This window comes from Odocoileus virginianus, chromosome 24, assembly GCF_023699985.2.
Source record: "Odocoileus virginianus isolate 20LAN1187 ecotype Illinois chromosome 24, Ovbor_1.2, whole genome shotgun sequence".
Lineage (NCBI taxonomy): Eukaryota > Metazoa > Chordata > Mammalia > Artiodactyla > Cervidae > Odocoileus > Odocoileus virginianus.
In genome coordinates this window covers 51,273,758-51,301,449 of record NC_069697.1, presented here as the reverse complement: position 1 = coordinate 51,301,449, position 27,692 = coordinate 51,273,758, and the positions used below count along the sequence as shown (strand labels likewise).

The 27,692-nt window shown below is 51.5% G+C and overlaps 2 protein-coding genes and 1 long non-coding RNA gene across 5 annotated transcripts in view; 2 read left to right on the top strand and 1 right to left on the bottom strand.

Annotated features, from left to right (window-relative positions):
* Window positions 1-12,303, top strand: part of KIF5A (kinesin family member 5A) — a 28,439-nt gene extending 16,136 nt beyond the window's left edge. Inside the window, exons 14-30 of one of the 2 annotated variants that reach the window (XM_070454704.1) lie at window positions 196-402; window positions 670-816; window positions 1,413-1,601; window positions 1,959-2,076; window positions 2,471-2,535; window positions 2,644-2,753; window positions 3,141-3,242; window positions 3,750-3,810; window positions 4,075-4,146; window positions 4,307-4,411; window positions 4,956-4,976; window positions 7,027-7,243; window positions 7,459-7,612; window positions 7,924-8,006; window positions 8,411-8,438; window positions 8,885-8,996; window positions 10,025-12,303. In XM_070454704.1, the coding sequence (XP_070310805.1) occupies window positions 196-402; window positions 670-816; window positions 1,413-1,601; window positions 1,959-2,076; window positions 2,471-2,535; window positions 2,644-2,753; window positions 3,141-3,242; window positions 3,750-3,810; window positions 4,075-4,146; window positions 4,307-4,411; window positions 4,956-4,976; window positions 7,027-7,243; window positions 7,459-7,612; window positions 7,924-8,006; window positions 8,411-8,438; window positions 8,885-8,963 (1,758 nt within the window). In that variant the 3' untranslated portion in view covers window positions 8,964-8,996; window positions 10,025-12,303. The remainder of the gene's footprint in view (window positions 1-195; window positions 403-669; window positions 817-1,412; window positions 1,602-1,958; window positions 2,077-2,470; window positions 2,536-2,643; window positions 2,754-3,140; window positions 3,243-3,749; window positions 3,811-4,074; window positions 4,147-4,306; window positions 4,412-4,955; window positions 4,977-7,026; window positions 7,244-7,458; window positions 7,613-7,923; window positions 8,007-8,410; window positions 8,439-8,884; window positions 8,997-10,024) is intronic. The other variant, XM_070454705.1, reaches the window with a different exon arrangement.
* On the bottom strand, window positions 5,324-15,102 carry LOC110127979 (uncharacterized). The gene is made up of 3 exons (XR_011483321.1): window positions 13,780-15,102; window positions 8,559-9,712; window positions 5,324-8,404 (listed from the first exon to the last, which is right to left on the bottom strand). It is a non-coding gene; the product is annotated as an uncharacterized lncRNA (long non-coding RNA).
* Window positions 15,103-15,202: 100 nt separating this feature from the next.
* On the top strand, window positions 15,203-27,023 carry PIP4K2C (phosphatidylinositol-5-phosphate 4-kinase type 2 gamma). 2 transcript variants are annotated; one of them, XM_020878434.2, is made up of 11 exons: window positions 15,203-15,480; window positions 18,362-18,459; window positions 19,133-19,229; window positions 19,603-19,746; window positions 22,738-22,884; window positions 23,044-23,082; window positions 23,645-23,758; window positions 24,343-24,610; window positions 24,746-24,849; window positions 25,032-25,131; window positions 25,451-27,023. In XM_020878434.2, exons 1-10 carry the CDS (start codon window positions 15,307-15,309, stop codon window positions 25,110-25,112), a joined length of 1,266 nt encoding a protein of 421 aa, XP_020734093.1. In that variant the 5' UTR covers window positions 15,203-15,306; the 3' UTR covers window positions 25,113-25,131; window positions 25,451-27,023. The 2 variants fall into 2 exon arrangements, with proteins under 2 accessions (XP_020734093.1, XP_070310807.1); XM_070454706.1 differs by having other exon boundaries at window positions 25,032-27,023.
* The last annotated feature ends 669 nt before the right edge of the window (window positions 27,024-27,692 follow it).

Sequence of the window (27,692 nt, the reverse complement as noted above, 5' to 3'; positions counted from 1 at the left end):
TCTGGGTGCTCCTTCATTATGGTACCCTATTTCTATGAAGCTGAAAGCCCCGTTCCTCTTGACTCTGGCTTTGGCCCTTGCCTCTCTCCTAGCGCTATGCCTGGATTGAGGGGGGCTCAGCTTCCCCAGGCCAAGGAGCCGGCGAGCTGGTCACTCACAGAGGACTCCTGCCCATGACCTGCCCCTCCCTTGCAGCTGCTGGTGTCCACTCGAGGAGACAATGAGAAGGTCCAGCGGGAGCTGAGCCACCTGCAGTCAGAGAATGACGCCGCGAAGGATGAGGTGAAGGAAGTGCTGCAGGCTCTGGAGGAGCTGGCCATGAACTACGACCAGAAGTCCCAGGAGGTGGAGGAGAAGAGCCAGCAGAACCAGCTTCTGGTAGATGAGCTGTCTCAGAAGGTGGTGAGTGGCCAGCCAGGAGCACCCTGACCTCAGAACACCCTCTGCGTCCGAGGGAACGCTGCTTCCTACGAGGGTGGCACCGTGTTGGCACCTCTGTGCACCTCCTGCGCTTTGCCCTCCTGACCACGCTCTCTTCCAGACCCTCTGCAGGGCTTGTGTTCTCTTTGTAGCAACCGTCAGGGTCATGCATGAAGGGGGAGGCCTCTGCCTAGGTGGGGGCGGGAAGCAGGAAGATGGTGCTGGCATGACCTGCGGGACTGTCCCCAGGCCACCATGCTGTCCCTGGAGTCCGAGTTGCAGCGGCTGCAGGAGGTCAGTGGACACCAGCGAAAACGGATTGCTGAGGTGCTGAACGGGCTGATGAAGGACCTGAGTGAGTTCAGTGTCATCGTGGGCAACGGGGAGATTAAGCTGGTGAGTGGAGAAGGACGTGGTGGCCTTGTTCAGAGCTTTCTTGTTCTGGGCACTGGTGGGAGGTGTAGTGAGACAGTCATGTCCTCAGAGATACTGAGGGAGGGGGACAAAGATCCCGGAAGCGCACCTCCAAACTAGACACAGGAAAACACGCAGAGGTTTGCATAGACTCAGCTGAAACACGCATTTCAGATCTGCATACCTGGTGGGATTCACACTGCTCGATAAGGAAGCGGTGGAGATGTGCTTTCAGCAGGATTTGGAGATGGGGGCACAAAATTAGGAATGATACAGACAGATCTGTGCCAGTGATGATGCCGCATCTGGGTGATCAAGTGGATCAGTCTGACTACAGAATATCCTGCTTCTCTTTAGAAGGGAAGAGGGTGACTGTCAGAACAGATCGTTGAATGCGGACAGGGGGATTCAGTATGAAAAGCCAGGTGGTACAGAGCTGCTCGAAGTTGTTTGGAACCTACCTGGCCCGCTGAGTCCCTGGGCCTGGGGGTGTGTGCGGGGCTAGGGCGAGTGGAAGGGAATGGACCAGGGGCGTCCCAGGAGCAGAGAGGCACCTCCCTCCCGTGTTCACCGCACAGCCAGTGGAGATCAGCGGGGCCATTGAGGAGGAGTTCACGGTGGCCCGACTCTACATCAGCAAAATCAAATCTGAAGTCAAGTCTGTGGTCAAGCGGTGCCGGCAGCTGGAGAACCTTCAGGTCGAGTGTCACCGCAAGATGGAAGTGACTGGGCGGGAGCTCTCATCCTGCCAGCTCCTCATCTCCCAGGTGAGTGCCAGAGGTCGAGCGCCTTTGGGGGCCTGGGAGAGGGCGGCAACTCTGTGGTTGTGGGACGACTGCTAGCACCCATGTTTGTGTCAGGGGCCTAGGGTCAACTGAAGTCAAGGACAGAAGAGCTAGGGGAAGCAGGGGAGGGTCCAGGCTAGAGAACTGAAGGCGCAGGGGGATACTGCCCTCTGAGCCAAGAGTCTAAAGCAAGGGTCTCCAGAGGAGTGGCCCTCGACCCTGCGTCCTGGTGGAAGGTGTAGCAGCAAGCGGGGAGAGCTGGAGCTGGTGGAGGTCTGTGCTGCCTGGAGTTGGGTCCTTGCTCTATCCATCATCTTCTCACCACCACCCCCCCACCAGCATGAGGCCAAGATCCGCTCCCTGACAGAATACATGCAGAGCGTGGAACTCAAGAAACGGCACCTGGAAGAGTCCTATGACTCCCTGAGTGATGAGCTGGCCAAGCTCCAGGCCCAAGGTGAGGCCTGCTTAAACTTCCAACCCACCCATCCTGGGATCTGAGATCAGAGAGAGTGTTGGGCGGCAAAGGGACAAACACCCCAGGAAGCTGCCTGTCGGCACACTCACCAAAGCGTTAGACTGAAATCCTGGAGTCCCGCTCACATGCTGCTTAGCCTGCTTTTGCATGTAGCTCATTTTACATGAACCATAAACCCTCCATCATCCTCCTTCCCTGCTATATGAAGTTAGGCTGTCCTCACCCAGAAGACCATCCCTGGGGGCCCGTTCTAAGGGTAAATGTGCCCTGCGCGCCTGGCTCTCTGGTCACGCTGAGGTGACGGAGGTGGTGGTCACGCTCTCTGTCTGGAGGTGGCGGGTGCGACATAAGCTGCTTCCTCCCGCTCCCCCAGAAACTGTGCACGAGGTGGCCCTGAAGGACAAGGAGCCAGACACGCAGGACACAGAAGACGTGAAGGCGAGTGGGGAACGTGCTGGGGAGACCGGGGCCTGGTAGGCCGTGCTGGCCCTCAGCGAGCCGGGGGCTGGGAGCCTGGCGTCGAACTCGGGTGGGGTTGTGTTGCAGAAGGCCCTGGAGCTGCAGATGGAGAGCCACCGGGAAGCCCATCACCGGCAGCTGGCCCGGCTCCGGGACGAGATCAATGAGAAGCAGAAGACCATCGATGAGCTCAAAGAGTAAGAGTTCCTCAGGGTGGCTCCAGTCTCCGCCTGGTCCCCTCGCCTCGCTGGGCCCACTCACACACTCCCTCTTGCACCAGGATCCAGTCTTTTAACTTACATGGGTCATGCCCCAGCAAAGACACGACTTTGCAGCCCAGCTCCAGGAGGCACAAGGAGTGAGGACTAGTCCTTATGCTCCAGGCTTCTCTGAATTGATAGCTCAGGGCCCCTTATTCTGCCATGGAAGCAGTAGCCTGAGTCTGCCTCTGATACCCCAAGGTAGATGCGTCCACCCCACGAGGACTCGTGTGTACGAGGAGGAAAGTGTTGAAGGAGTCAGTCTTCTCTTTGTCCCTCACTGACATCTCCTTGTTCTCCCCAATACCTCCTTGCCCTCCACAGCCTGAATCAGAAACTCCAGTTAGAGCTGGAGAAGCTCCAGGCTGACTATGAGAAGCTGAAGAATGAAGAGCATGAGAAAAGCACCAAGCTCCAGGAGCTGACGTGAGTGACGGGTCCGCCTGCAGACCTGAGACCACAGGGGCTCAGACGGCTGCTTACACATACTGCAGGGACAGGACACAGTCTAGATGGGAATATGGTGACCACAAGAAGCAAGGTCCTCAAAAGAACAACGTGATGGAGAAGCGGAAAATAAAGGAGATTTCTGTTTGGTATTAGCTGACATGGAAAGATGTGGGTGATGTTCCGTGAAGTGTAAAAAGGAGGTCATCACCAGTAGGAATGGTATAATCTTGTAACATTTATGTGAGATCCACATGCATGGAAGAGTCTGGAAAGATGGATACCAGAATGTTCACGGTGGTTTGATCTGTAAGTGGTAGAATCATGGGCTTCTTATGGAACTCATCTTACTTGTCTAATTTATGCACTGTGAACATGGGTAACTAGTACGGTAAGTAATAATAAAATATAGACCAAGGAATGGAGGAGGAAGGCCAGAGGCGCAGGGTGGCCCCGAGTGGTTTTTCCGTCTCTGTCTCCCTCCAGATTTCTCTACGAGCGACACGAGCAGTCCAAGCAGGACCTCAAGGGTCTGGAGGAGACAGTTGTGAGTGACTTCCCTTCTGCAGCAAGTCAGCGGTGGTGGGCGGTGGGGAGGGGCAGCTTTAGTGTCCAACCCGCCCCCTGATTTCTGCTGCACCCTATTCCTCCTGCCTTTCTGTGAAGTAAGTCTGTGGTATGATCAGGACACGCCTTTTTGTAAAAAGATGAGTGACTCACTTGCCTGGAGAGACTGAAGGATCCGGTAGTTTTAGAGGGGGAACGGTGACCCCTTATTTGGTGGCCCCAGATTTTTCATCATTCTTTGCAGGCCCGGGAACTCCAGACCCTCCACAACCTTCGCAAACTGTTCGTTCAAGACGTCACGACTCGAGTCAAGAAAGTGAGTGCTGCCTCGGGGTCTTCCCGGCCCCCATATCCCCCTCCTGTCCTCAGGTTTCTCCAGCCCCTGCGGCCTTCCCTGGGGCTTCTGGGCCCGGCCTGAGTGGGGCCTGCCTGGCCTCAGGATGGCCGTATCTTTCCCCGGCCCTGTCTCTTCTCAGAGTGCAGAAATGGAGCCCGAGGACAGTGGGGGGATTCACTCCCAAAAGCAGAAGATTTCCTTTCTTGAGAACAACCTGGAACAGCTTACAAAGGTTCACAAACAGGTAAGGGTGAGGGCAAGGGGTGAAGAGAACTCTTGAGGCCTGGGATCCCTAAATCCTCAGAGGCCCTTGGATTTAGAAAAATCTTATTGCATGTTTTCCTTCCCTTTCCCTCTTCCCTCTTCCCTCTCCTACTGACCCCTTCTCTCTGCTGTATTTGGTTCCACGTTTACCCTCTTCTTGGTTCTATGCCTGTTTTCCCTTTCCCAAAGCTCCCAGCCTGCCTCTGCTCAAGTGGAATTCCCAGGCCTGTGTTGTTGTAGGGTGAGGTGGAAACCAATAGAAGTTTCAGAGGCATGGGCCTGGGACTGTGTGAGGGGCGCTGGGCAGACCTTAGCCGGAGTGGAGAGCACTGAGCTAGAGGCAGCCAGGGGAGCGGGGCTTTCTCTCGCGGTGAGGCCGCCCATCTGCCTCGGCCTGGGGCAGGCATGCAGAGAAATGGCGCGATGTTGTCCCCGAGGCCCCGGCAGCCCCTGGTCAGGCCAGTGAAAGCTCTTGTGTATTAAGTCGGTGCCTCTCTGTCCCCCTCCTTGCTGCGGTTCCTTAGGTGGAAGCCTGGGTTTCAAAGGTATGGGGTGGGGAGGTGGCAGGGGCAGTCCAAAGGAGTCAGGACAGGAAATGTTTGGTGCACACAGCAGGTGGCCCTTCCTAGTGCCGGACCGCCGAGCCTTGAAGACCGTGTAGCACACTGTCAGCTGGCTCTTCAAACAATGCTGAAAATAAACCCTGACCTAGTCTTCATTCCTGTCCTTTCAAATCCACCTTAAAATGCCTTTTACGCTCATATTCTCATTAAACTGGGGCTTCAGCTTTTCTTCTTCCCAGTGCCATACCCAGCATATACAGTTAATACCCAGGACACCTTCTTATTTTTTTAATAATGAAAAAAAAAAAAAAGAATCCTAGAGCTGTGGCCCAATGATGCTTCACATGCTTTATTTTATTTGGACCTGCAGAAGGCCTTACTACCATCTTTTCCCCTGTGCTTATTATCCAACAGCGTGACAACGTTATAGAAGAGTTAAAAGACGGAAAAACATTTGTAATCAGTTTTGCCATTCTTTTAAATTTCTGTGTTCATTTTCTTTCTCTCTCCAAGTACATATTACATTGCCTCCCTCCCTACCCTCCAGCAACTTTTTACTGTGGTAAAATACACATAGCATAAAATTTGCCACCTTTAATCATTTGCAGTGTACCATTCAGTGGTATTAAATCCATTCGTAATGTTGTGCAACCATCCCTACCATCCTGCTCCATAAGTCTTTTCATCTTGTAGAACTGAAACTCCATCCCTATTAAGTAATAACCTCATTCCTCACTCTCCCCAACCCCTGCCAGCCCCCATTCTACTTTCTGCCTCTTTAACTTTGACTGAGAGTCTCAGTAGCATCTAAGTGCAGTAACCTGGAATTTGTCCTTCTGCAGCTGGTTCACTTGACTTAGCATAACGTCCTCCCAGTTCATCTGCACGTGGCACACTTCAGGACACCACAGGCCGTTTTCTCCCTCCCTCTCCTCCCCCCACCCCCATGCCTCTGGTCTCAAAGACCAGAAACTACTCACCTATAGGCCAGGACTCCTCCTAGTTTCATCCTTCAGGGGACACAAGACTAGAGAGGGAAGCACCAGAGATGTAGAAACCTCTCAGTTAAACAGGACCTTAAATAGCCAGGGCTGCAGCCTGTGACAGATTGAACTGAGTTACTGTCACAGAAAAACATCGTTTATGATCTGAAGTTGTCCAAAATGAAAGGGACAATTCTCCCAGCGTCCCCTGCTGCATCGATGTACCTGATATCTCCCAAGGCCGGCTCCTTCTGCAATCTGTAGGCCCCTAGTCATCGTGTGAGACCTTGTAAAAAGGTCAGGCAGTCTCTTCTGGCTGCAAACTGGTTGCTACTGTTGCTCTAGCTTAATTGTAATGGGGAGAGGGCCAGCCCAGGAAATCCTCGAACGTGAAGGTAATGAGCACAAATGTTTGTGAGACCTCAAACATTTTCTTTCCTTCCTGTGGGGCAGCCGTGTGGATGTGTGGATGTGTGTGGGGGGCGCCTGTATTCCAGCTTCTGCTCCTGCTCTGCGCTGCACCGAACCTGTGCTCAGCCCCACATCCAGCCTCCAGACTGCTACTGTGCTCTCGCTGACTTGCCCTGTGCATGCCTACATGGCCATCTCTGGGGAAGGGGGTGCCTTGTCCCCACGGTTGCCCTGGGACACCAGCTGTGAGATCCTGGGGGTTTGGCGGTGTTTAGGCCAGGAAGAGACAAGAACAGGGCATGTCACAAGAGTTCTAGGCGAAAAACTGAAGATTAATCTGTAGCATGGATCATCCCTTGGTTCAATTTTTTTTTTTAAGTGACTTAAAAAAAAAAAGAGTTCTGGGCTACAGAGGAGTTGACAGGTTTTGCTGCTCAGAAAACGATGTAACTTTTTAATGCCTGACCCCTGTTTGCTGAAGGAGGAAGGAAAGAACTTTGCAGAGCAGCAATTAGGTAAAGGGGATGAGGCCTTTGGAGGAAACATGGTGTCCACCTTCCCTGATGGGACTTTTCTGTATCCTCTCTCCTGCCTGCACCTCCATCTCCGGCACCTCTGACCCGGGGCTCACCCCACAGCTGGTACGTGACAATGCAGATCTGCGTTGTGAGCTTCCTAAACTGGAAAAACGACTTAGGGCTACGGCTGAGAGAGTTAAGGCCCTGGAGGGTGCATTGAAGGAGGCCAAGGAGGGCGCCATGAAGGACAAGCGCCGGTACCAGCAGGAGGTGGACCGCATCAAGGAGGCCGTGCGGTACAAGAGCTCCGGCAAGCGGGGCCACTCTGCCCAGATTGGTGAGTGGGCAGTGGGGTCACACTCCGGGGGATCCTGGCACATTCCTCGATGTTAAGCAACCCCACCCCAGCCTCACCCCACCACTCCCGCCCCCAAAAGTAGGAAGTGAATTGTTATCTTATAAGCAGCTCAGTTCAACTGTAACTCAGGGGCCCAGGGTGACCGCAGAGTAACAGGCAGTCTCTTCACGGTCATTTTCCTTTCTTTGCCGCAGCCAAACCCGTCCGGCCTGGCCACTACCCGGCATCTTCACCCACCAACCCCTATGGCACCCGGAGCCCCGAGTGCATCAGTTACACCAACAGCCTCTTCCAGAACTACCAGAACTTGTACCTGCAGGCCGCGCCTAGTTCCACCTCAGACATGTAGTGAGTGACTGTGGGCGCAGGCGGAGCCCCAACCCGAGGCTCTCTGCACCTTATAAGACATAAGGTCGGGTTAATTATTGGGTGGGATGCAATTCTTTTCCTCAGTAGCTTCATTTCTAACCCTTTCTCAACTTCAGACCTTTGATTAGAAGGTGGGCATCTGCCCTCCTAATCTTCGGCGATGTTTGTTGTCTTCTGGTCTTGGGGGCAGGGTGGACGGCTCCATCCCTGAGGGTGAGTGTGGATCTGTGGTCCTTGGAATAGTGGAGGGTGGGTATAGATGTTGCATCTCTGTCGTCTTCTCCATCCAGCTTCGCAAACTCCTGTACCAGCAGTGGGGCCACATCTTCTGGTGGCCCCTTGACTTCCTACCAGAAGGCCAACATGGACAATGGTGAGTGGACAAGATGGGAAGCCCAGCCTTTGGGAGCCCCAGGCCACACTGGAAAGTATCAGAATAAGTGACCCTGTGCCTGCAGCTGACACTCTGCACCCCTTCAGAGGCTCGGACTCTTAGAAGTGGGCCACGTGCCTGTCCCCACTCTCCCCTCCCCTCCCCACCCTCCCCTCCCCTTCTCTCCTGTGTGAGGGCTCAGGGAGGCTTTCTGTCAAACAGAATAATGATGCAGCTCAGAGTGGGTGAAGACAGAGTGCCACAGACCAAGATGGCAACTATGTTCCCAAGACTCTTACCTTTCTCTTCAAGGAGTTAGGATGAGAGGGTTTGAGGAGATTGTTTGTAACACATCTCTTTTTTCCCTTCTTCCAATCCTGTGTTCTCCACGGTGATCTCTGCAGGAAATGCCACAGATATCAATGACAATAGGTACGCCAGTCCCCACTGCTCTTGGGCTCTCTGGGTGAGAACAGAAATTTCCCTTGTGCCCAGTTTAGGGGTTCCCCAGAGGCTCTGGGGAGAGGAGCAGGAAATGAGAGCCACTGTCACCATCACCACGTTGTCCAGGAGGTCCAGTCCTGCCCCTGCGTCTGTGTAGAACACTGTCCCCTCCTCCAGTCCGCCCGACGGCTCCTCGCCATTGCAGCTGTGAGGGTTGGGGGGGCGCCGCCCTGGACGCCTGATGACCTGGGTTTCCCTCCTGTGTTGGGGAACTTTGTGACCGTGGGCAGATCAGCTCCGTCTCTCTGGCCTTGATTTGCCTGGTGTTGCTGTCCTTGGTTATCTCACAGGCTGGCTGGGAGAGCCAAGTGACGGGAATGCTGTCATGTATACGGGAGCTGACAACGCTGATTGTGCTTGGTCTCTTCTTCCAGGAGTGACCTGCCTTGCGGCTACGAGGCTGAGGACCAGGCCAAGCTGTTCCCTCTCCACCAAGAGACGGCGGCCAGCTAATCTACGGGGGCTGCCGCGGATCTGCACTTTCAGGTAGCTTCAGGCCGCTTCCTCTGAGCAGCCTCGGGTTGCTTCCTTCCTAGCCCTCGGCTTCTTTGTTTCTCCCGCTTTTTTAATCATCTCAGAACTTTTACTAAATCGTTGTCCCTCCACTCCTGCTATCCCCCTCCTAGGGGCTCCAGCAGAACTGCCTGGCGTCCCCTGCACACGGGCCCCTCCCTTCTGCCTTGGGCCTGGTGATAGCGGTAGCCACAGTACTGCCTTTCTGCCACTAGGGGTCACTGCAACATGTCAGAAGAAGCGGGCAAGGGCCGTGTCCGTCTACAGCACCGGCAAGGGTCACAGAATCTATTAATGGTAGATACTAGGAGACCTTAGGGACAGGGAGGCCTGGCGGGCTGCAGTCCCTGGGGTCACAGAGAGTCAGACACGACTGGGCGCCTGAACAACAGCAGTGATTAGAAGAGCTCTGTGTCCCACGCTCTTCCCATCTGTATATCACCATCAAGCTTTAGGAAATGCACCGGGCAGCCTACCTTCTATTCCTCTAGCTGCTGCATCAGCAGTCTCCTCCCATCTTGCCAGTGGAGGTGGGAGACTGTACATGCCGACCTTCGAGCCTTCCTCACCTCTGTCCCCTGCACCCTGCTGGCAGCGCAGGCCCCTTCCTGGTTCTCCTGTCTCACCAGGGCTGCCTTAGGGTTCAGAACCGAGCTCGGGGATCCTGTCTTACTGTCCACCTTGGATCCCTGGAAAATAAGAAACACGAGATCATGGCCTCCTACTGGGCGGCATCCAAGCTGAGCCCTTTCCAGGGGTTTTCCAGAATAACAGGCCAGGCGCACACACAGGCAGAAAGGCATGAGAAGCAAGCAGTAGGAATGGGGGAGGAAGAGGGAAGGCCTGGGGGTGGAGGAGCAGGGGCTTGGGAGGGTGGCATCTGGTCGCTGGTGTCAAACGAACAGCTTGTAAACCCAAGCTGGCCTCGATGCCACCCTGTTCCTGTTCAGGAGCCAGGCTGCAAAGTGGTTCCTCACACTTTCTTTCTCTTTCTTCCCCAGTTTCTAAGAGGGACTGAGGCCTCTTCTCTCAGCATGCTGCAAACCTGTGGTCTCTGATACTCACTCCCTCCCCAACAACCCCTGTTGTTCGACTGTACTATGTTTGATGTCTTCTCTTCCTCTCTATCTTTGTACTCTGTATCTATATATCAAAAGCTGCTATGTCTCTCCCTCTCTCCTCTCTGTCTTACTCTCTAGTATCTAATGATGTATTTAGCAATTTCTAAGCATAGTATACCCTCCTCATTTGGGGCCATAGGGAGGAGGGTCAGTGTTTCTTCTCTCTCTCATATATGCGTCTCTCACACTGAGTGGTGTTAGTCATGGAGATGATTAAAAAAAGGAAAATGGGCGCTGGAGGGCTGTGATCCTTCACAAACACACACACGCACACACGCATGCACACGAAGCCTTAAGCAGAAGAATGTCTTAGCATCATAAGATACAGAAATAGCCTCTTCTTCCCTCCTCTTCCACGTTTAGCACAGAGGAGGATAAAATGGAAGGACTGCTTGAATTATACAGAGAATTTTCTTCAGACACCCCTCACCTGAACCGAGGGGTCTGGGTGTGCACCTCTGCCCCTTGAAGTCTGCCTTTTGCCTCCTTCCTATTCCTCCTAGAAAACCAAGAACATGGACTGCTCAAGGGACCACTTCCCTTTCTCCCTGAAACTCCTATTGACATTCTCTATCCCAGAGCTCCTGACTAGAAGCCAAAGCTGCTTAAAATGATTTTGCAAAGTTAAGGAGGCCAACCTCTTCCCAACAGTCTATCAGATGGTTGCTCACCTGTCCACAGGGATAGTTCTAGCCAAGCAGAAGCAGTAGGATTGCTTCTTTGGCTTTGGGGGTGTAGACAGGCTGGAAAATTACTAAGTTTTTTGCCGTAGTGATGAGCTGGATTCCTTTCTCTGTCCCATATTGGGCTGCATGTTCTTCCATGTCTCCACCTTTGGTGTGGGGGCTTCCAGTTCACTGGCAAAATAGCTATCTCGAAATGCCTTCCTTTCAGACTGGAGCCTGACTTTTCCCTGATGATATACATTAAAAAACTCTTTTTCAAAGAATTCCTTCTATAATGTCCTTATCAGGCATTAAGTGCACTTTAAAGAAAGGGGCAGGGCAACTTTTCCAGAGGTGGAGGAGCCCAAGGGCTGGACCCGGGATATGGTGGGGGGGCCTCCCCTGCTCCCATGTAATTGACAGGACTATGGTTTTGTTTTCATATCCTTTCCTACCACATGGTGCTAAGGGGGCTTTCCAGGTAACTGCAGGGGTGCAGAGTGGAGGTCACAAGCCAGTCCAAATCAAGAAAGAGTCCAGATAGCCTGTCTTATCTGGGATGGAAGAACAGGGTAGCAGACCACCCATCACCTAGTTTCTTAACCAGGAAAGAAAGCTCAGTGTGAGTGCCAGCTGGTAAATACAGGCTGTCGTGGCCCATGACTCCGTCAAGGGAAGGAGTCCCTTCTCCCTTTGCCTGTTGGGCCTTTCAGCAACTAAAGAGAAATGCAGGGAAAAAAAATATACCAGAGGGGTATGGAATAAATCCAAGGCGGTGATATTCAAATGTTTTTCAGAACCAATCTCATAATAGAACCCTGATATAAAGAGTAACTAGAAGTGACGCAGAGCTGGGCATTTTGCATTTCTACTGTTTGATGAAAAATGGTTCATTAGTTGAGGAACTTGGGCCTTGAACGGCCCTAAGAGACCCCAAGGGTTCCTGTAAAGTAGTTTGAAAACCACTGCTCAGAGGAAAGGGATGTAATCTGGCTCCCCTGCCCCAAGCAAAGAGGGAAAGAGTGGGGTCAGCGAGCCATGCCGTCTCCAGACCCCGGTAAAGAGGAAGGAAGATGCTGTGTACCTGGAGACTTGTGCTCATATCAACCCGCAGGGCCCCCGAGGCTCCAGTGGGTTTTATGTCCTCTTGCCACCAAATGATTCTGTGTTGGGCAGATGAGGAGAGAGGTGACAGAGGGAGCAGCCTTCTCTTGAGTAGATGTAAGGGAAATAGAATTCACTTACGTAAACAAGGAACACACAAAGCCTTCACCAGAAGCTTCACTCGGCCATCCTCCTCCTTCCCCTCCCCTCGCCCCCTCGCCCCCTTCCTTTCAGAGAGCCAGGGTCTCCACTTGGGGCACCTGGCCTGCTCACTCACTTCCGCCAAAATGTTGCATGCCAGCGTGGACGACAAACCAAACCGCACCAACCCCCGTGTGTATTTACTTGATGTACATAGATATCTTTAAAATAAAATAAATTCAGTGATGACTCTCTGGTGTTGTGAATCTTTATCCCTCCCCAGTCTCCCTCCCTTCCCTGCAGGAGATGGCATTATGACAGTGTGGGACATTATGACAATCTTCCAGGTGTTTTTCCACAGTTACATGCAGGTTTCCCCTCCGCCCCCACTTGACAATATATCCTAGAGATCTTTTCATGTCAATATACATACTTCCCTCACTAAAAAATATACATAATTTTTTATACATATATACAAACTTACCCTATAATTTATTCAACCATTCAATGTTGGTGGACACCTATCCAGGTTGTCTGTAATTTTTAACAACAATGGGATCCTGTTTTCTTCCTTGTTCTCCCACAGACCACCGTCAGCCCCAACATCAGTTCCCTCCCTTGACAAGAGCTCCATTCTCTAGGCCCAGGATTGTTAACCACAGTCCCCCTTCTGACCCCCCACTCCAGGGCACAGCCCTACCCATGGTCTCTGCTCTCACTTAAAAGCCTCTGCGATGAACAGAGAAAACCCCGCAACCAGAACATGGGCAGTTAAAAGCAGAGTCACAGAGCTAACCGACCTTGCTGCTGGCTTAACCCTCCTTCTGTGTATCTCCGCTGTTTTCTCTCCCGCTTCCCAGAGCAACTGGTCTAAACTCTCCCTTCTTAAATCCCTTCTTACTCGCCTCTCTTAGGCAATAACTTTGTCTGTTTTAAAGCATTAAGTAAATTAAGGTGATGGAGTGTGAAATTCTTCATTCACCCCCCCAACACACACCCCTATACACTTCTATCTACACAGATCCCTTTTGTTTCTACTTTCTGACAAGTGATAAATCTCCCTTCTCGGGACTAAATCAAGGCCCTTCTAGATTTTCTTTCTTGAGGTACTTAACATAGACTCAATAGAGGAACTAAAAGCGATGCAGTCTTGGGCAGTGTGCATCTTCTTTGTTAGCTTCTGTTTGTTTGTTTTTTTTTTCCATTTTTATTAGTTGGAGGCTAATTTGTTTACAATATTGTAGTGGTTTTTGCCACTACACATTCATTGACATGAATCAGCCATGGATTTACATGTGTTCCCCATCCCTATCCCCCCTCCGGCCTCCCTCCCCATCCCATCCCTCTGGGTCTTCCCAGGGCACCAGCCCCGAGCACTTGTCTCATGTATCCAACCTGGGCTGGCAATCTGTTTCACACTTGATAATATACATGTTTCTATGCTGTTCTCTCAGATCATCCCACCCTCGCCTTCTCCCAAAGAGTCCAAAAGTCTGTTCTATACATCTGTGTCTCTTTTTCTGTCCTGCATATAGGGTTATTGTTACCATCTTTTTAACAACCATATAAATGCGTTAGTATACTGTATTGGTGTTTATCTTTTTGGCTTACTTCACTCTGTATAATGGGCTCCAGTTTCATCCATCTCATTAGAACTGATTCAAATGTATTCTGTTTAATGGCTGAGTAATATTCCATTGTGTATATGTACCATGGCTTTCTTACCCATTCGTCTGCTGATGGGCATCTAGGCTGCTTCCATGTCCTGGCTATTATAAACAGTGCTGCGATGAACACTGGGGTGCACGTGTCTCTTTCAGATCTGGTTTCCTCGGTGTGTATGCCCAGCAGCGGGACTGCTGGGTCACATGGCGGTTCTACTTCCTGTTTTTATGTTAGCTTCTGTTTCAATGACTTTGTCCCTTCTCCTTGGCAAGTTCCCCCTAAGAAGTGTGTTTCACCATGTGTTTCTCTATAAGACACTCCCTGCCAGGTTTTCTCATAACCAAATTTCCTGAAAAAGTCTTAAGCTTTCCCTCCCCTCTTTCTCACTTCCTATTGATCCCTCAGCCCATGCTGATCTGGCTCTTGTTCTGCTGAAAGTGCTTTCCAAAGGTTACTAGTTGTGGGACTCCCCTGATAGTCCAGTGGTTAAGACCCTGCATTTCCACTTTAGAGAGCATGTGTTCAATTCCCCTTCTGGGAACTGAGATTCCTCATGCTACATAACACAGCCAACTAAGAAGAAAAAAAGAAGCCCCTAGTTGCCAAAGTCAACTAGTTGCTAAAGACAACAGGGGCACTTCCCCATTGTCTTGCATTGCCTCTCCAGGACATTTGACGCCGCTTTCCACTCCTTCCTTCTGGAAACTAAGCTCCCTTGGCTTTTGTGACCCTGCCCTCCTGGCCCTTTTTATTTCTCTGGCCACCCCTTCTCAGGCTTCTCCCACTAGCCTCTCACATGCTGGTCTATGCCAGGGTCCAGTCATTGGACTTTCCTTGGAGTTGTCATTCACGCCTACAGATTCCTCACGAAAATTAAACCCGTATTCCCAGTCCAGATGTCCTGCTGCCCTCAGGTGCCCAAACACTGTTAGGCAAAAGCCCGGGATTCGTTCTCAGCGTCTCCCTCCCCCTTAAAGCCCACATCCACTGACTTTTACGCACTGACATCAAACCGAACCTTTAGATCCATCCCCTTCTTTCTATCCCAACAGTCATTGTTTTAGCTTCTCACTTCGTGCCTAGACTTTGGCAATACTCTGGCCCCCCTCCAGAACGATGCCTGAGCGGTCTTTCTAAAAGCACAAAACCCACTTAAGGGATTTCCTACTTCGTAAACGAATGCTTTCAGGTTAGCCTCCGCCGGGAGGTTATTCCTAGAAACTGGGCCAAACCGGAAAGCGGTCACTTTACAGCTACGAAGCCCTCGACCATAGGGTTAGATCGCTCCAGCCCAAGCAGCAACCCCAACGCCTGGATGACTGGTCTGGGCCTCGCGGGCCGCGCGCAGCCCTCCAGGGAAGAGGTTTCCGCGCGCCTCCCCGCCGGCAGGTGAGCCCCCCGACCGCGCAGGCGTCGGGGCGCGCGGGCCGCCAGCAGGGGGCGGAGTCAGCCTACCCCGCCCGGCTCGCGCGCCGGCGGGCCAGCCTCCGGTCACGTGACGGAGGCGCAGGTGAGCGCCGCTTCCGGGGTCGGGAGCCCGCTTCGCAGACGGCTCCAGCTTCCCCTCGGCCGGGTTCCCGGGAGACTATGGCGTCCTCCTCGGTCCCGCCGGCCGCTGCACCGGCGGCGACAGCGGCCCCCGGCGCGGGTTTCGGCTTCGCCTCTAAAACCAAGAAGAAGCATTTCGTGCAGCAGAAGGTGAAGGTGTTCCGGGCGGCCGACCCGCTGGTGGGCGTGTTCCTGTGGGGCGTAGCCCACTCGGTGAGACCCTGCCCCGGCCCCGCTGTGGCCCTGTCCTCACCCCTCAGCTCCTCCGGGCGTGTCCATTCCCAGGCTGCCGCTTCCGGAGCCCGTCGCGCTGCCGCTTCTCCACCGGGCTGCCCCGGTCCCTGCCCACCTACCCTCAGGTGTCTCTCCCACCCTGCCTTCGGGCTGTAAAGCTTTTCTTTTTCTCTTTAACTTAGGCTTTGTCCCTTCCTCCGCCCTTTACTCCTTCACTGTGTTTCCTTCATCCTCGCGTGAAATCCAGCTCCCTGCCTCCTCCCAGTCAGTTCCAGCTTCAGCTCCAGGCCATGGAGCCCTGCCGGGACCTGGCTCCATCTGGAAGGACTTTAGGGGGAGTGACTGTAATAGGTTGCTGGCGTTGAGGTCTCCGGTGAGAGAGTGCGTGTAGAAGGGGAGCGGGAAGAGTAACTGAAGGGAAATAACTGTTTCGTTTACTCTCCTTTGCACCTTGCTTTCCAGCCGCCTTCCTTGACTTTGGAACCTTGGCTCTGAGGGGAAGCTCCAGGCTTCCTGGATCTTCTAATCGTGCATGTCCCTTTCCCTTCCAGAGGTAGAGCATTTCAGAGAGGTTACGCTGCCCTGAGCCTAGTGGTTGCTCTCACTCAGCACTTAATGTGTATAAGCTTTTGGTCTTACCTTTGCTGGCTGGAGTAATGGTATTTGGTGTAACTGAGGGTCATCTTTGAATGAAGAGTTGGCTCAGGAGTTCTGGTCATGGAGACATTATGGTGGTGAACTTTAGAATCAGGGAGCTGCTTAGACCGTGGGCCTGGGAATCAGGAGGAGACAGGAGAGGCCAGTGCATCCCTGGTTTCTGAAGATACCTCAAGTGAAGAAAGCACAGCCATTGCCCTCCCTTCTCTCATGGCTGGAGTGGGAGGAGCGCAGTGATCTTGAATGTGACAGGCAAAATTTTAAAAATTCAATTTCCTTGAAATGTTACAGTCATATGGAGTGTCGTATATTATAGCCATTATATAGTGTTGCAGAGATGGAAGGGAATGGGGAAGAATACAGATTTTGTCATTCTTAGTTTGGGGCTTAGGAAGTTATATGGGATCTGTCAGCTCCCTTTTGCGTTTGTGGTCCCCAGGTTCCTGGGTGGTGATGTCTTGTCGGGGAGTATTCAGTCTCTGCCACTTGGTATGGGCAAGGCTAACGGAAGTAGGGCTTCCCCTGTCATGGCTCATCCATCCATTCCTTTGGGAAGTTCGAGAAGGAGCGTTTTCCTTTGGTAAAGATTGGGGAAATTACGCAGAAGACCTGCCTCAGCTTCCCTAGGTCTGTCTACTTTAGTCCCAACACCCCACCTCCAGCCAGCACACATTTACTTAAAGGGTCTGGAATGGAGAAATTCCTTGAACATATGTCCTAGTGATGAGTCAGCCTGCTTAACAGCAGGTGGCGAGGAGGGGGCCACGAAGAACTATAGCTGAATTTTAGGCTGGAAATCTCTGGTGGCTTCTTTTTCTTTTTTTTTTTTTTCTGGAGGAATATGTTCTGTCCTCTTTTTCTACTGAGAATGAGAGGAGCTGCTTTTTCATGGCACTGTATGGGATTTAGGTTAGACAGAATTTCTGTTGCATGATCAAGTAAGAAAAGGCAAGGCATCCATTTATTCGGTTAATAAACACTTGGGGACCACTGAGTGGCAGACATTGTGCTAGTCAGCGGAGAGATGCAGATGACGAGAACTGGTCCTCTGGGGGCTCACAGCCCTGGTGGGGAGCTCACATAAACCAGCGGTTAGAGCCAAGTGTAAGTGGACTACTAAGGCTGTGAAGATGCTGCGGCACCCTTGTCAGTCCCGGGAGAAAGCACCCTGAGCATTTCTTGGTACAGGAACCCCCTTTCCACCCGGAGTTAGCAGGCTGCTGATTCCTGGGGCTGGGGAGAGCACGTGGTGCTTGCACGCTGTGGGCTGTGCTTGGCTTGACTTCCGTGAACAAACGAGCTCACATCCTCTGCCTGCCCGCATTCCCGCAGAAATCAGCTGTTTTTCTCTTACCTTACGTGCAGGCAGGTGGGGACCTATTCCAAGAACTGGGGCAGAGTGGTCTGGAAGAACAGATCCCGTTTGTAAGAAGTTGCCTCCTTTAGGATATGGGCATTTCGTTCTTGCTGCTGTTGACCCCTCAGAGTCCCATTAACTCTCTGTACTTTGAAAACATCTTTTGTTTTGTTTCCAGCGGAGCATGGAACTGTTTGTCTTGAATGTCTTGAGTCTGCTGAGGGTTTTTTTTTTTTTTTCTAGAATTTCTCACAGCTTTAAAAATAATCCAGAGTTGCTTACAGAGTTTGCCTAATATAAAATGACTGTTGTGAGCATGAAGTTCCACGGGGGCGGGACTGTGAGGGGCCGTGTGTGAGGGCTGCTTGCTGCAAGCCTCTTTGGGCAGCAAAGACAGCATACACTCACCTTTGTCAGGCATATGCATAACCAGGGTATCTAAGGGAAGGAGGTGGTTGCTGTTTGGTCTCCCAGTTGTGTCCGACTCTGCGACCTCATGGACTGCAGCACGCCAGGCCTCTCTGTCCATCATCTTCTCATGGACTGCAGCATGTCGGGCCTCCCTGTCCACCATCTCCCAGTTTGCCCATGTTCATGTTCATTGCATCGGTGATGCCATCTCATCCCCAGACGCCCTTTTCTCCTTCTGCCCTCAGTCTTTCCCAGCATCAGGGACTTTTCCAATGAGTCGTCTATTTACATCGGATGACCAAAATACTGGCTGGAGCTTCAGCTTCAGCAGCAGTCCTTCCAGTGACCCTTTTCTGACTCTTTCCCAGACACAGTGTATAAGTAGCTCTCCACACCCCTCCTCACTGCCTTCCCATTCTTATTCTGACTTATCAGATCAATGAGCTCAGCCAGGTGCCTCCCCCGGTGATGCTGCTGCCAGATGACTTTAAGGCTAGCTCCAAGATCAAGGTCAACAATCACCTTTTCCACAGGTATGTGGAATCCCTGCTCTGCTCTTGTCAACCTTCCTAGAAAAGAGAAGAAATCATTTTAAGAGTTAAGGTTGAATGAGTTGAAGGTTTTAGATTTCGAAGGCAACTTACAAGTTGTTATTGTATTGCTTAAATTTCTTCCCAATGCAGAAATTCAGTATTTTTGTAAAGAAACCACTAAAATAATTTCCAGTGTTCCCTACACACTTATCTACGTGTACTAGTTTGCCTCTCCTCTAGCCTAAAAATTCCACAGCGTAAATACATTAGTTGCCGTTACCGTTAGCTTCTGAGAGGTACTCCCTGAAAGAAACACCTGAGTCCTGTGAACCCTCCTAATTTCAGAAGATGCCATTCAAGACCTATTGCTGATTTAAGGATGTCTCTGACTTGCTTGAGATTTGGGAAATGCTGCTGTTTGGGTGGGCAGTGGATCCTGGCTCTACTTAAGCCACTTACCAGTCACGCGGTTTAAGCAGGCCACTCAGCCACCCTGAGCCAGTCTCCCTTTCCATAAAACGGGAACAACACGCTTAATAGAGGATCTCACGTGGGTTCTATGAGAATCAAATAAGGTGATATGTGTGAAGGTGTTTTATAAACTGTAAAGCCCTTTATAAATGTAAGATAACATTGTTACTTTGTTTTCCTATCTTGAAAACCCCTATTGCAGGGAGAATCTGCCCAGTCATTTCAAGTTCAAGGAGTATTGTCCCCAAGTCTTCAGGAACCTGCGTGATCGGTTTGGTATTGATGACCAGGATTACCTGGTGAGTGTCCATTTTGGGGAAAGGGTAGGCCTTTCTCCCTAACAAGGGGAATCCTTGGGACAATCATGTTTGGAGGAATGAGGACCTTCACAGGTATTCTTTACCTTTCTGTGGTCATTACTATCCTGTCGTCAGGCGTCTTCAAAAATCTGAAGAAAGGTATAAAGCCTGTCCTTGGAGAGAATTGTAGATGCATTAAAAATTTTGCCACTCATTTCATTCACTCTGTGTATGGACACTGGATTTAGAACCCTTTTTCATCCTCTTATGCCAAGGTTTTATATTCTTGCAGATGTGTTCAGTTGACCACTGTCCTATGCATCCATATATAAAGGAGGAGGAAAAGAGCTCCTAGTCTCTTCTGTGTCCCCAGGTATCCCTTACCCGAAGTCCCCCAACTGAAAGTGAAGGCAGTGATGGTCGCTTCCTTATCTCCTATGATCGGACTCTGGTCATCAAAGAAGTATCCAGTGAGGACATTGCTGACATGCATAGCAACCTGTCCAACTACCACCAGGTCAGACCTCTCTCAGCCCACTCTTCCCTTCCCCTCCCTACTCATAGCTCAGCTTCAGAGCACTTGGGACACTTCCTGTCCTTCTTCTTCCCTATAGCCTATAGCACTCAACATCATGTTTTTGAAAAACAAGGCATTTTAAAAAGAGAGCCTTTGCATACCTATTTGTGTTTGATTAAATGAGAGTTTAGACATGTTCTTCTCATTTGGTACTTCTAATCTAAAGCCGCTGTGAGTTGATAGATACATAAAGGGTACGTGAATAGCAAAGTGTAAGTTTCAGACTAAGTCAGAATTAGATGAAGTGCCAACATCAAATGTACTATCAGGAATAAATGCAGTTTGGGGAGAAAACCACGATGAGTGTACCATTGGGATAAATTGGAGGGGAGAAGCCATGATCATAACCAGCCCTAAGTGAGATTAGGGAAGCTATTCTGTCTGAGCAGATGAATTTGGAATATGAAGTTTCTGGAATATTTTGGGAATAAAAAATACCTGAACATCTTTCCACTGAAGGAAAATCTCACCAAAATCAATGAGCAAGGAATAAATGAAAGACTCTAAAAGAGTTTTTGGTTATTCAACAGCTAACCCATGTCTGTTGTTATTAGGTCCTATGTCAGACAGTAAAGAAAGAGGTGAATGAAATGGCCCTGGCCGTTGAGCATCTCTTGTTCTAATGGCAGAGACTGGTAAGCTAGCATCAGTTAACACACAGCAGGCTGTGTGCGGGCAGTGGAGGAATGTAGAGAATGCTCTGGGTGGGCAGAGGAAGAGCATCCCAGCTCATCTGGGGCAAGAGGTGCTCCAGGAGAGTTTTTAGAGGGAGTACCCTGGGAGCGGAGTCACGCGTGCTAGTGGGGACCAGGCATTGGGCATGGTGGAAGAAAGCACTCTGGGCAAAGGAGAGCAGCCCTTGTAAAGGCGCAGAGCCATGAACGGGCTTGGTGTTGCGGAGCTGCAGGAAGCTCCGTGTGACCAGGATAAGGTATTGTGGACGGACGCTTAGGCAGGAGCTAGGCGGCAAGGGCTTTATAAGCCACACAGAGAGTTTGGGCTTTATCCCGAAAGGTGGTTTGCAGGGGAGTGAGGTATATGTCATTTAGAAATAGCCCTGTGGCAAAATTTTAGAGAATGGACTGTAGAGGGGAAGTACTGAGAGTGGTGATACCAGTGAGGAGGTAAGTGTTACAGTCCAGGTGGAGCCTGGAGGGGTGATGGTAGTGAAGGTGGAAAGGAAGACCTTTGGGAGAATTGCAGGAATTAAGGCAAAGGGGCTCCAAATTCCTGGGTGCCCAGTTGGGAAGCAGGAAAAGAAACAGGTCTTTGGAGGAAGACAATTGTGATTTAGGCATGTTGAGTTTCTGGTTTCCACAGTTCATCCGGATACAGATGTCCTGTGAGTGGTTGGGATATGGAATTCGGGAGAAAGAATCAGATCTCTTTCTAATTTTAGATTTCTTTCTAGTCTAGATTTCAGAGCTACAGGTGAGTAGATGGTACTTATCACCATGAATATAGATAAGATTATGGAAATGTAGAGTGAAATGAAAAGAAGGTTGAGGACAGAACCTTGGGCAAGTAAAGAGTCCATAAAAGAGACTAAGGGATGCCTTTTTTTTTTTTTAATGTGATTGCCAAGTTTAATTCCACAGCTCCACTAACTCCCGCCTCGTAAAAATAACAGAACGCTCCTCTCTGAGGTACACTGTGATGTGAGGCTAGATTTGTTATTTTTGATATAACTCTACAAAAAAGTTGGCGTGAAATGCACATTAAGAAAGTTTTAAGGTTTAAAAAATACAGACTAGTAATTTATCAATACACCTTGGAGGTTGAGAATAGGATACTAAGATTTAATAAATCTTCCAAATACAGGCAGTCCCCAAGTATAGAGCATTTTCCAAATACAAATGGCCTCCCCCATCGGGTTTAAAGGAGCAAAAACCTTTTCTTCTGCTCCTCCCAGTGACTAGACTGCCCAGGCTCTAAACCCACAACCATGACCCCAAGGAAGGAAAAAAGGAGGGGAGATGGGGACCAAGCAAGGCCACGTGGTCACTGCTGCCCAGAGACTCGGTTGTTTTTTCCTCCTTCTGCCAGGCCTCAGTCCCCAGCTGTGCCCCAGAAGTTCCTGCCAGGGGACAGATCTAGAGAGCTCCTACCCTCATGTGACCGGTGAGGCTGAGGCTGAAGCCCCAAGGGCCAGCACCACAGTTGGGTCTTCTTGGCTGGAGCTGTCGGATGCTCTTAGTGACTTATGCCCCACTTCACTCCACACAGGATTTGAGGACAGAGAGGAGTGGTGTGATGGGAGCTCAGGCTGGTCAGTAGCGTCAAGTACCAGCCAGTTGAGATACGACAATGACAAGATGCCTGTTTGAGTTGGCAGCTGAGGGATTTGAGGCAGTGAAGAGTAGAGAAATTTCAGAGGAGAAATGCGAGTATAATCTGATTTCATTGGTTTGAGGTATGAATGAGAGAAAATGGACTGATAGCTGACTAATGTTCTGAGAAGGCTGGCTCTGAAGAGAAAGGCAGCAACCCTGAGAGACGGCAGCACTGAAAAGGGGATTTTCTTAGGAAGCCAAATTAGAGGCCATCATGCAAACGGTTTTACTGTGGGAATCTAGCCCACCAAGAAATACTAGACTAGGTAAAATCATTCTGTTGATGTAATTTCCGCTCCTGGTTCAATGAATAAAGAGGGTCAAAATGAGGATAACCGCACCTACCTTCCCCATCTCAAAGGATGACAAAGGAAAGAAGGCGCTTTAAGAGATATCATACATCTGAGATAAATCAGAGGAAATGAGGATTCAGAAACTGCATGGATAACCTGGGGCATCTTCAGAAAGCCCCTCACCACTTCTGACCTTCTATAACCTATCTGTGTGAAGTTCTCTGGCTCTCTGTGGGACAGGAGCATTTGAATGCCCGCCCCTAAGCTGTTCATCTCTCCTGCTTCCTCCCTCCCTCCTACCCCAGTACATTGTGAAGTGTCACGGCAACACACTGCTGCCCCAGTTCCTGGGGATGTACCGGGTGAGCGTGGACAGTGAGGACAGCTACATGCTTGTGATGCGCAACATGTTCAGCCACCGTCTCCCCGTGCACAGGAAATACGACCTCAAGGTCAGGAGAGAGGGCCCGAGGGGCGGGGCGGCCGGGGAGGGCGCTGCGTGCTTCGTCTTAAAGGAAGGAGGCTGTGGGCTTGCGGACTTGTCTTGGGAGGCGGGTTCCCACTGTGCCTTTAGCCCCTTCTGCTGACTTGGCCTTTGGGTCTCTCCACAGGGCTCCCTAGTGTCCCGGGAAGCCAGCGATAAGGAGAAGGTGACGTAATTCTAGACGACAGGGTGTGTGGGGGGGGCAGGCGAAAGGGATCTTAGCATAAAGAGGTAGGGGTCCTTGGATGTTAATTCTTATCTTAAACCACCAACAAAGAAGAGAGATGTAAACTTTTCCTGATCCAGGGACTTTTTGGAAGGGGCAGCGGGAAGGGCCTTCTGGTCACTGTCTTGGGTTTGGGAATGGGTGAAAATGCCAGACTTCAAGAGCAAACTGCTCACCAACCACCTCCCATCCTGAGCTTTCATTCAAACTAGCTGTCTTTGCTTAAGAAGAAGAAAGAAAAGTCAGAATGGAGTGTGTGAACTGAAACCCTAGGCAGAAAGCAGTGGGGTGTGATTTGGGATACGGCCGCAGTGACTGAGTCTGGGGGCAGCTCTGGCGGTAAGAGCAGACTCTGGGCAGCCTCCCAGTGAAGTCAGGTGGGCGGTGGTAAACCTGTCCCCTCGGGGCCGCAGAGCGAGCGACGGCGCTACGCAGAGCAGGGCGCACTGGCTGAGGTGGTCGGGAGGCCTGCATCCCAAGCCGCACCTTTGCCCGCCCTCAGGGTAAGGAGCTGCCCACCCTCAAGGACATGGACTTCCTCAACAGGAGCCAGAAGGTTTATATTGGTGAAGAGGAGAAGAAAGTCTTTCTCGAGAAGCTAAAGAGAGATGTGGAGGTGATGGTGGGGGTGCTCTGGGAAATGACTTCGCTTCTCTTCTTTGCTCCCCCGCCCCCCGGCAGCTGTCCATTTACAATATGAGGGATCTCATCCCCTTCCCTTGGGGCTCTCTGGCTGTAGGGGATTTTGGCTTCCCTGATAGCTCAGTTGGTAAAGAATCCGCCTGCAATGTGGGAGACCTGGGTTCGATCCCTGGGTTGGGAAGATCCCCTGGAGAAGGGAAGTGGCTACCCACTCGAGTGTTCTGGCCTAGAGAATTCCATGGACTGTATAGTCCATGGGGTCCCAAAGAGTTGGACAGACTGAGCAACTTTCACTTTCATGAAAATCTTCTAGAGGTGACCTTTGGAGGGGGTGGCTGGTATGAACTGAAAGAAGGATCATAAAAGAATTCTTTAAAAAACAATGATCTTGAGATAGCAGGACATTTAGGCAAGAAAGAGCAATGGTATGCTCCCCACCCTCCGTTTTTACACCCCCTTTCCCCAGGAGGGCCCTGGATATTCAGAGGGAGGTGTAAGAGTGGTGCGTGGGAGTGGGGGAGCCGTCTGGGGCCTCTGACCCGCCGCTGGGGTCTTCAGTTCCTGGTGCAGCTGAAGATCATGGGCTACAGCCTTCTTCTGGGCATCCACGACATCATTCGGGGCTCTGAGCCAGAGGCGGACGCGCCGGCGCGGGAGGAGGAGCCAGAGGCGGATGGCGCCTGTGGCCCGGCGGCACCTCCCGCTCCGCTGGGCTCCTGTGGCGCTTCCGCTGAGGGCATCGGCGGCTGCCTCCACCCCCACCGGCCCCTGGGCCCTGGAGAGTTCGAGTCCTTCGTCGATGTCTACGCCATCCGGAGCGCGGAGGGTGAGAGCGCGCCGGGACATGCAAGCGGCAGGGAGGGAGTGCTGGGGGACAGGCCCAGCGTGGTGGGGGGGAGGCTGGTTCCGCGGGCCGGGGATGGGGGCCGTCCTCGGCGCCCATCGCTGGCCTCTCCCCCAGGGGCCCCTCAGCAGGAGGTGTATTTCATGGGCCTCATTGACATCCTGACGCAGTATGACGCCAAGAAGAAAGCAGCTCACGCGGCCAAGACTGTCAAGCACGGGGTGAGGGCTCGGGAAGCCTCTCCTTCCCGGTCTGGGCTGTTCGGGAGCCCCGTGCCCAGGCGGTGGGGGGCAGAGGATGCAGGGCTGGGTGCGGAACTTCTCAAGAGTGCGCAGGAGGGGAGGGCGGGGAGTGGGGCGGGGCTGCGGGCGCTGACACCCTGTTCCACGCCTTCCTCTCACAGGCCGGGGCAGAGATCTCTACTGTCCATCCTGAGCAGTATGCTAAGCGATTCCTGGATTTTATTACCAACATCTTTGCCTAAGAGACTGCCTGACTTCATGGTGACTGCTGCTCTGTGTTTTAGGTGGTGGGGGTCTGAGAGGCATGGGGGAATTGTGGATGTTCTGGCCACTAACTTCTCTTCCTCTTCTGCTAACTTCAGGCTACAGGCTCCTTCCATCCAAATAACTCCATCTTGTTGAGTAGGCCCTTCCTGGCCCTCAGAAATACCGATACATTGTTTTCCCTCCCCTTCCTTCCCTTCTCTCCCTTCCCTCTTTCCCTTCCCCACCAAGTCGGCTTGCTTCATTAGAGTGTTTACTGTTGACTTTCTCCCAAGTGCCTTGATCTTTGTAAAATATCCTGTTGTTTCCATAACAGAGGAGGAGCTGGGGGAAGGGGGTTGTTGGCCATCTTCAAGACCTGACTGCACAGATGGACCTGGCTCAAGCAACTTAACTGATGCCCTTTGCTGTGTGGGATGAACTAAGAGTTTCTGGATTTTGCTGATAACTTTATAGAACTCGTGGCATGCTTCCTTCCTAGTAGGCCCTGGGATGGAAGATTTTCAAGACACTACAGATGTGGGTGCCAGCATGCACACATATATTGGGACAGGGCCAATCTTACCGAGGTGGGGTGGAGAGTGGTTGGTGGGCTGACCTGGGATGGAAGATTTTCAAGACACTACAGATGTGGGTGCCAGCATGCACACATACATTGGGACAGGGCCAGTCTTACCGAGGTGGGGTGGAGAGTGGTTGGTGGGCTGGTAGCTTGTGGAGGTGGGACCTTCGAGGACTCCTGTGATTATTTAGGGAATTGGAGGTCTCTGTTGAGGGTTGACTGCTCTCCCGTCTCTCCCCTCTCTCCACCGGCCCCCACTAGAGCTGGCCACAGTGTTGAATCCTGGGTGAAGTTGTCTGGCTGCTGCTGCTCTTCCCCAGGACCTCACATCCCTCCTGGGCTGGAACCCTCCAGTGGGGGTGTGGTCAGTTCTGGAGGCTGGACGGATGAGCCAGGGGTGTAAGGTTCACTCCCTGTGTTAAATTTCCTTTCTTCATGTCTAGCCATCCTGGAGGTTTGAGTCCCAGCAGAAGGGAATAACTTTACTTGGGTTAACCCTGGTCATCTCAAGAGAACGGGAGTCTCACATGGGGGAGCCGCCTCCACTCCTTGGAAGTGTGCCCCTAGCACACTTCCTCCCCTGCCCCTTCTCAAACCCTTTTCCCAGTTGGATTTGTTATTTTGTTCTTTTCTGTCCATCTTAACTGCCACTGTGTCTCCCGGGGGACAGATGGCCCTCTTTGTCATCTCACTCTCCACCCCCAGAGGAGTCAGAGCCATGACTCAGTCGCCCAGCCCCTCCAAAGAGAGTGGAGCTGATGCATGATGTTCTCAGAATACAGTGGACCCCGACTGCGGGGACAGTTCCCCGCAATGCCTTTGGGGCGCAGGCAGCCATTCTTGTGATCCTGCATCTCCCCTGAGGCTTCTGCGTTTATCTGGAACACAAAGATGGGGCACCAGCAAGTGGCCTGGAGGGATACAAAGACTCTGCTCTGTATCTGACTGGACTAATCTGTCTCACAAGAAGTCATGAGGTCATAAAGGAGAATTCCTCTTGCCCCTCCATCTGCTCCAAAGCAAGTAACAAGAGGAGTCCCCAGTTGAGGATTGGAGCCCCTATAAAATTTTCCTGTCAGGAGCCTCATGGATCTTTTTCATTCCACCGTCTACCTTTCCCTTGTTGAATGCAATAAAACTCCATGACACCAGCAACTTTGTTCTTTAGAAATGGGTTTTCTGACCCATTTCTGGCTGATGTATCGTAAGCATTATGGTTTTCATTTGTTGCTTCTGTTTTTCATCTTTTTTGTTTTATTAATAAAAAGATCTCGTGTATTTACTCCCATTGCTGTCACTATAAGGAAAATAAATTATTGAATTCAAATTCCTTCACAGAAATTCCTTTTTTTCTCCCCCCACTCCTCTTTTTTGGAAGCCTGGGCTTAGGGTGAAGCGACCAAGTAAAGAACTGATCTTTAAGGTGTTGGGTCCCTGAAGATGTGGGTTTCAAGATAGATGGCTGTGAGCTTAAAAGGTGGCTAGGAGTGTGCATGGGAATGGAAGACATTCCCCAGTTTTGCAGGAGTCAGCTCCGGGCGGGGGGGGGACAATTGAGGTGATATGACCCCCCCCCCACTTTCCCCAGGGTTCTGGGCTAGATCACACTCACGTCTCTAAAGGTGAGCGAGTCTTAACAGCACCGAGCACACAGGAGCTAAAGGAGAAGGAACCCAGTGTTTCCCCAGCTTCCTGGGAAAGATGGCCTTTGTGTGGAGGACAGGAAGAGTACATCAGGGTCCTGGGAAAGTAAAGAAGGGAGTGACCAGCCATCCAGCCTGGAGAGACAGTGAAGAAAGGGGGTGGATCAGCAGAGGTGGTTGCCAGTCAGAGATCCATCCAGTACTGTTTGGCCAAGGAGTTCTTCTGACCGTTGGAAAAACCTGGCTTGATGTGGCCCCAGGGAAGTGAGTTGGACTGGGGGCGGAGACTGCTGGCTCCGCAGAAGAGGGTTCCCCCCACCCCTTTGTGAGTTTTTAACTCTATTTCAACCATA

Bases quoted from the DNA above. Each gene is read 5' to 3' on its own strand.
- PIP4K2C (XM_020878434.2), top strand. From the start codon at position 15,307: ATGGCGTCCTCCTCGGTCCCGCCGGCCGCTGCACCGGCGGCGACAGCG. The intron at 24,611-24,745 runs GTGAGAGCGCGC...CCTCTCCCCCAG, and splicing joins CGCCATCCGGAGCGCGGAGG to GGGCCCCTCAGCAGGAGGTG. The intron at 24,850-25,031 runs GTGAGGGCTCGG...TTCCTCTCACAG, and splicing joins CCAAGACTGTCAAGCACGGG to GCCGGGGCAGAGATCTCTAC.